Source organism: Nycticebus coucang, chromosome X (assembly GCF_027406575.1).
Source record: "Nycticebus coucang isolate mNycCou1 chromosome X, mNycCou1.pri, whole genome shotgun sequence".
In the NCBI taxonomy this organism is placed as follows: domain Eukaryota; kingdom Metazoa; phylum Chordata; class Mammalia; order Primates; family Lorisidae; genus Nycticebus; species Nycticebus coucang.
The window spans coordinates 154,512,533-154,520,017 of NC_069804.1; the positions used below are offsets into that span (position 1 = coordinate 154,512,533).

The 7,485-nt window shown below is 39.9% G+C and overlaps 1 protein-coding gene across 1 annotated transcript; it reads left to right on the plus strand.

Annotated features, from left to right (window-relative positions):
* The first annotated feature begins 607 nt into the window (after positions 1 to 607).
* LOC128578225 (actin-related protein T1-like) lies at positions 608 to 1,741 on the plus strand. The gene has a single exon (XM_053580763.1). It carries the CDS (start codon positions 608 to 610, stop codon positions 1,739 to 1,741), a length of 1,134 nt encoding a protein of 377 aa, XP_053436738.1.
* The last annotated feature ends 5,744 nt before the right edge of the window (positions 1,742 to 7,485 follow it).

Sequence of the window (7,485 nt, forward strand, 5' to 3'; positions counted from 1 at the left end):
GTAAGGGGCAATAATAGAAAGAATATCTTGAGTTGATTATTTCCTTCCTCCAAGCTGAGCCTATATCTGATGCTTAGTTCCTCCCCTTAGCAAAGGGAAGGGTATTTTTAGCATTCTGCAGAACAAAGCTCACCAGAGCAGAGAGGGTAGAGAGTAGTTCTCTGGGACAAGCCCACAGTTTGGCAGCTTCACTTTGCTCTAAAATCAGGCCTCTGCTCTGGGTCCATAGGCTCACTAAAACTGGTCATAGGTATGCTTTCCCTTCCTTGGCTTTATGTCTCACCTGATAGGCAGCACTTCTGGCTCATATAGCCTGCCCCTCTGACACCCACTCAGGACAATTGTTGCCTTGGCTAAATTGTGACATAAAGGAAAATCATCCCTGAAGTTGCCTCAGCAGTACCTAGACTGCCAGAAATGAGAAAAGATTAATGGGTTGATAATGGGGTATTCTGGTGCATTGGACACAATCTGCTAGCTCCACCTGCATGACAGCCTAAGAATTCTGGAATCCTGTGGCTTTAAAACTTCTGAAGGTGCTTTCATCACAAAGTGGCCTAAGTGTTCTTTCCTATGTTGGCGAGGTTCAGGAAAGGACAATGCAGACATGTTTAATCCACATGTATTAGATGTTCCAGCTGTGATTTTTGACAATGGTTCGGGACTCTGCAAAGTAGGCTTTTCTGGAGAGACTGGCCCTCGTCATATTATCAACTCTGTTGTGGGCCATCCTAAAGTTAACATTCCTTCAGAAAGAGCCAATGGGAAGAAGTACTTCGTGGGAGAAGAAGCTCTGTGCAGGTATGAGACATTATCTTTGCACTATCCCATTGAACGTGGGCTTGTAACAGGATGGGATGACATGGAGAAACTCTGGAAACACCTTTTTGAGTGGGAGCTGGGAGTAAAACCCTGTGACCAACCTGTACTCATGACTGAGCCCTCCTTGAACCCTAGGGAGACTCGAGAAAGACTTGCCGAAATGATGTTTGAGAACTTTAATGTGCCTGCTTTCTACCTGTCCAATCATGCCGTGGTAGCTCTCTATGCCTCTGCCTGCGTCACAGGCCTGGTGGTGGACAGTGGACATGGGGTCACCTGCACCGTCCCCATCTTTGAGGGTTATGCTCTGCCTCATGCAGTCACCAAGCTCTATGTGGCAGGGAGGGACATCACAGAGCACCTCACCCGGCTCCTCTTTGCTAGAGGGTGTAAATTTCCTTTCATGTTTAACAAGGCCTTGGTGAATGACATTAAAGAGAAGCTGTGCTACATTGCTTTGGAGCCAGAGAAAGAGCTATGTAAGAAGCCTGAGGAAGTCTTTCGAGAATACAGACTTCCGGATGGGAATATCCTCCACATTGGGGAACAGTTACACCAGGTACCAGAGGTTCTCTTTGCACCTGACCAGCTAGGCATCCACAACCCAGGACTCTCAAAAATGGTCTCCAGCAGCATTATGAGATGTGACACTGATATTCAGAAGAATCTTTTTGCAGAGATTATACTGTGTGGGGGTACCACTCTCTTTCCTGGACTGGAGGAAAGGCTCATGAAAGAACTGGAACAATTGGCTTCCAAAGGGACCCCCATCAAGATCACAGCTTCTCCTGATAGATGTTTCTCTGCATGGATTGGTGCATCCATAATGACCTCTCTAAACACTTTCAAGCAGATGTGGGTCACTTCTCAAGATTTCAAGGAGTTTGGGCCATCTGTGGTTCAAAGAAGATGCTTTTAAAGATCCCTGAGCACAGTCAGATTGCAGGAGTACCATCAGGCAGTTACAGGGTCTCTTGGCCTTCAGCGTAATGTTCAATAAAAGGGTTGTGCCATTGCAGGTTTCAGTTTATTCTTTTTTTATTATTATTAAATCATAGCTGTGTACATTGATATGATCATGGGGCATCATTCACTAGCTTCACAGACCGTTTACCAAGTTTCACATTCTTAACAGTACTAGAATTTATGACTCGTGTTATAATATTGAAGTGAGTATATGCCTCTCTTCTTGTTCTATGGGCCTCTTAAGTTATTTTCTCCTTAATCATGCTTGATTTGGGTAGGTTTCTCAGAATCAGTGTGTTAAGTGCTTCTGTCTCCCTGTGCCCAGGAGACAGATTCACCAGTTGTAAGTAAAAGAAGTGGAAAGAAATGAAGTAGAAACAGGAAGGGTAGATCATTCTTAGAGTTCAACAACACTTTCACTGGGTTGGCCTTTAGTAAGAACAGTCAGGTTCTTGCTCTCCTGTTTGTGTTATTGAAAAGCTAAATAGAATGGAAAGAAGAGTTGAGCACAAAGATAACATTTTCTTAAGGTTTTTCTAAGCTCAGGGTCCTTGCTCTCATCTGGAGCATGAAGCAGAAAGAGGGACTGAGGGAGGGGCGTGGGACCTTGGTGTGTGTCACACTTTATGGGGGCAAGACATGATTGCAAGAGGGACTTTACCTAACAATTGCAATCAGTGTAACCTGGCTTATTGTACCCTCAATGAATCCCCAACAATAAAAAAAAAAAGAATCAATACCTCTAATTGAAAGGATTATATTATTAATTTCATCCTGAATTAAATAAAACCATTTATCAAAAATTAATATTTTAATCATCTTTCCAACTCTTTGTTTACTTCTATCACACTGCTAGCGTAAATATAGCCATGAAAGTTGTCAAACACTGTAAATCACCATAAATTAGGCCTCTTAATTTTTTATTTGACTACATTGGTTTATCAGGAATTAATTGGGAATTCCAACCAGTACTTGTGATGTATGAGTAATTTTATGTTATGTAATTTTCATTATACATTTTGATATTATTAATTTATAGTCAGGAGTTTTAAATGTGGGGCAGAGCAAGATGGTGGACCAGTAAATGTATTTGTCCCAATGCTGCTAGTGAAACTGAGGAATGGGAGAAAGCAAAGTTGTGCCTGGTGAGGAGCCCTTGAGTGGAACTGTGGCTCGGGTGTGCAGCAAGGTGGCAAGGGGCTAGGTACAGTACAGGATCTGGAGTAGCAGAGCTGTGACACACTATGTAAGTTTTCTGGGATTGGGAGAGACCAGCCCCTCTGTGGAGGTCTGGGATGGGAGGAAGCCCTTTGAGAGGAAAGCCTGGAAGACTGTGCACATGTAAACAGTATACAGTAGCCAGGCGTGAAGGTTCGTCGGAGAAGATTTGCTACTGGTTTGATGGCGGCAGAGAAGGCCATACTTGGAAGATCTTGGCAGCCAGGAGATGACCATTGTGGGAAGGTTGAGAGAAGGTCATGAGGGCTGGCTTCCTACAGGGAAACAACCTTCTTATTTCCACCTACTTGGACCTGACCTCCAATCGTGACAGGGTCAGGAACTCTTGCACCCCTATGAAAACTGTTTTCTCAGGGCACAGTGAGATCTGCCTCTTAAGGGTTCTGGGGACCTTTGAGATTCCAAACCTGCGAGACCTGAATGCTGAGGATATAGTCAGTGGATCACTGTGGACAATTAATTAGGGAAACTGTTCTATGCCTTGAAACCAGAGAGAGGTTACTAATGGTGTTTTTCATCCCCTAATCCTACTTCACCACTTTGTGTCCTGGCAATATATTGCAACAGTAAGCTATTTCTTCTAATGTTGGCCCATTCTGAAATACACCTTGTGTTTGTGTTTTTTGTGTGTGCTTTTATATATGTTTGCATATATATATATATATGCTTTTATATATATGTATATGTATAATTATGTTGTTTTTTTTTATCATTTTTTCCCTTTCTCTTGTCTTTCTTTTTTTCTTTCTTTGTTGTTGGTATTTTTTTCTTTTTTGGTACCCTCATTTATTAGTTGTTGAATTTGCTTCTTTTTTTTGTTAGTAATCTTTATTATTTCGTATTGATGTGTTTTTGTCCTTGCTAATTTGTATGGTTGGTTCACTTGTTCACGGTTTTTATAGTTTGGGATTCACTGAGGGTACAAAGAATTAGGTTACACTCCTTGCAGTTGCTAGGTGAAGTCTCTCTTGTAATTGTGTCCCATCTCCAAGAGGTGTGCCACCCACCATCCCTCCATCTCCCTCGTCCTCTCCCGAATCTCTTGTTCCTATACCCACTTCCCTTGTATTAGATCATCTACACCCTTCATATTAGAATTGACTACATCGGATTCTTGCTTCTCTTTTTTTATGATGCCTTGCTAAGAAGAATGTGTTCCAGCAACATCTAGCTTAATACAAAAGATGTAAAGTCTCCATATTTTTTAATCCCTGAATAGTATTTCATATTATACATATGTTAATCCATTCCTGGGTTTGGTGGGCATTTAGGCTGTTTCCACATTTTGGCAATTGTAAATTGAACTGAAATAAATAGTCTAGTGCAAACCTCCTTAAGATAAAAGGTCTTTTTTTGTTATTGTAGATGCCTAGTAATGGACTGTAGGATAAAATGGAAGGTCTAATTTGAGGTTTTTAGGATCCTCCATATTTCTTTTCAAAAAGGTTGTACTGGTTTTCAGTTCCGCCAGCAGTGTAAAAGTGTTCACTTGTCTCCACACCCACACTAGCATATGCAGTTTTGAGACTTTGTGATGTGGGCTATTCTTATTTTGGTTAGATGATATCTCAGGGTCAATATTATTTGCATTTCTCTTATGATCATGGATGCTGGGCATTTTTTTCAAATATTTGTTAGCCATTTGTCTTTCCTCGTCAGAGAAGGTTCTGTTCATATATCTTGCCCAGAGGTAGATGGGATTGTTTGTTCTCTTTTTTTGTTGTTGATTAATTTGAGTCCCCTATAGATTATAGTTAGCAACCCTTTGTCAGATTGATGGCCTGAAAATATCTTTTCTCATTCTGGAGTTTGTCTTTTTGCTTTACTTGTGTCATTAGCTGTGCAGAAGCTTTTCAGCTAAATTAATTCCCATTTGTTAATTTTTATTTTTATGATAGCCACTGAATTCTTTGTCATAAAATCTTTCCCCAGTCCAACCTCATCAAGCATCCCCCCATGCTTTCTTTAAAGATTTTTCTCATTTTTTGTCTTAGATTTAAGTCTCTTATCTATCTTGAGTCAATTTTTTAAGAGGTAAAGTGTCTGGGTCAAGTTTCAGTCTTTTTCCCTTTTCTCCGCATCCACGCCAACATCTCTGGTCTTGAGATTTTGTGATATAGGCTAGTCTCATTGGAGTTAGATGATATCTCAAAGTAGTTTTGATTTGCATTTCTCTGATGATTAAAGATGATGAGCATTTTTTCATATGTCTGAAGGCCTTGCGCCTGTCTTCTTCAGAGAAGTTTCTCTTCAAATCCCTTGCCCAGCCTGCGATGGGATCCCTTGTTTTTTTCTTGCTGATGCGTTTGAGTTCTCTGTGGATTCTGGTTATTAAACCTTTGTCAGAGATATACCCTGTAAATATCTTCTCCCATTCTGAGGGCTGTCTGCTTGCTCTGCTTACTGTGTTCTTGGCTGTGCAGAAGCTTTTTAGTTTGATCAAGTCCCAGTAGTGTATTTTTGAAGCTGCTTCAATTGCCCGGGGGGTTCTCCTCATGAAATACTCACCCAGACCAATTTCTTCAAGGGTTTTCCCTGCATTCTCCTCTAGTATTTTTATAGTTTCATGTCTTAAGTTTAAATCTTTAATCCAATGAGAGTCTATCTTAGTTAATGGTGAAAGGTGTGGGTCCAATTTCAGTCTTCTGCACTGCTGGTGGGAATGCAAATTAATACATTCCTTTTGGAAAGATATATGGAGAACACTCAGAGATCTAAAAATAGATCTGCCATTCAATCCTGTAATCCCTCTGCTGGGCATATACCCAGAAGACCAAAAATCACAACATAACAAAGATATTTGTACCAGAATGTTTATTGCAGCCCAATTCGTAATAGCTAAGTCATGGAAAAAGCCCAAGTGCCCATCAATCCACGAATGGATTAATAAATTGTGGTATATGTATACCATGGAATACTATGTAGCCTTAAAGAAAGATGGAGACTTTACCTCTTTCATGTTTACATGGATGGAGCTGGAACATATTCTTCTTAGTAAAGTATCCCAAGAATGGAAGAAAAAGTACCCAATGTACACAGCCCTACTATGAAACTAATTTGAGACTCTCACATGAAAGCTACAACCCAGCTACAACTTAACAATAGGGGGCAGTGGGAAGGTGGGGGTGGGCAGAGGGAGGGGGATCGGTGGGATCACACCTGTGGTGCATCTTACAGGGGTATTTGCGAAACTTGGTAAATGTAGAATGTAGATGTTTTGGCACAGTAACTGAGATAACGCCAGAAAGGCTATGTTAACCACTGTGATAAAAATGTGTCAAATGGTTTATGAAGCGAGTGTATGATGCCCCATGATCATATCAATGTATACAGTTATGATTTAATAAAAAAAAAGTTTCAGTCTTTTTAATTTCTCCCAGAACCATATGTTGAATAGGAATTCTTGTCCCCACTGTATGCTTTTGTTTGGTTTATCAAAGATCAGAGGGTAACTAGAAACTGGTTTCATCTCTTGGTTTTCTATTTTATTCCATATGTCTATGTCTCTATTTTTGTGCTAATACCATGCTGTTTTGATTACTGTGGACTTGTAATATAGCCTGAAGTCTGGTAGGGTGATGCTTCCAACTTTATTCTTCGCTTTGCTAAAGAATAGCCTTTAGCTATATGGGTTTGTTGTTGTTCCATAAAAAATAAAGTATTACTTTTTCTAGTTCATCAAAATATGATGTTAGTATTTTAATGAGGATTGCATGGAATCTATAGATTACTTTGAGTAGAATAGACATTTTGACAATGTTGATTCTTCCCAGCCAAGGGCATGGTTTGTTCTTTCATTGGTTAATGCCTTCTGCAATTTCTTTTATTAGGGTTTCATGTAGATTAAAGGTAGATGACCATTGTCTTCTGGCCTTAAAACTTTCATATGAGAATTCCCATTCACCTTGATGGATTTTCCCCTGTAGATCAATTGGTGCTTACTCCTTGCAGCTGGCTGAATCCTCTTGTGTGTCTTGACTTTGGATGAGTTCATCACAATGTGTTTTGGAGAAGCTTTTTTTGAGTTGAGAGACCTGATGTCCAAAGTCCCTCTGAAAGGAGTGTGTCAGAATCTTTGGTGATATTTGGGAAATTTTCATTTATTATATCCTCTAGTATGACTTCCATTCCTCTGGGGCTTTCTTCTTCCCCTTTTGGGAGATATATATATATATATCATGTGTTTGAACACTTCATGAAGTCCCATAATTCTGTCAGTGAATGTTCTGCTTTCTCTCTTTCTCTTTTTTTTTTTTTCTGTCCTTTAATGGCTGGGTTAGCTCAAGAACTTTATCCTCTACCACAGAGATTCTTTCTTCTGTGTGGTCTAATCTATTATTGATACTTTCTACTGCATCTTTAAGTTCCCTGATTAACTTCTTCAGTATCTTAAGCTATGCTAAATACTTTCTATATTATTCATACTGTTCCTCTCTTACTTGATTATGTTTTTGGATT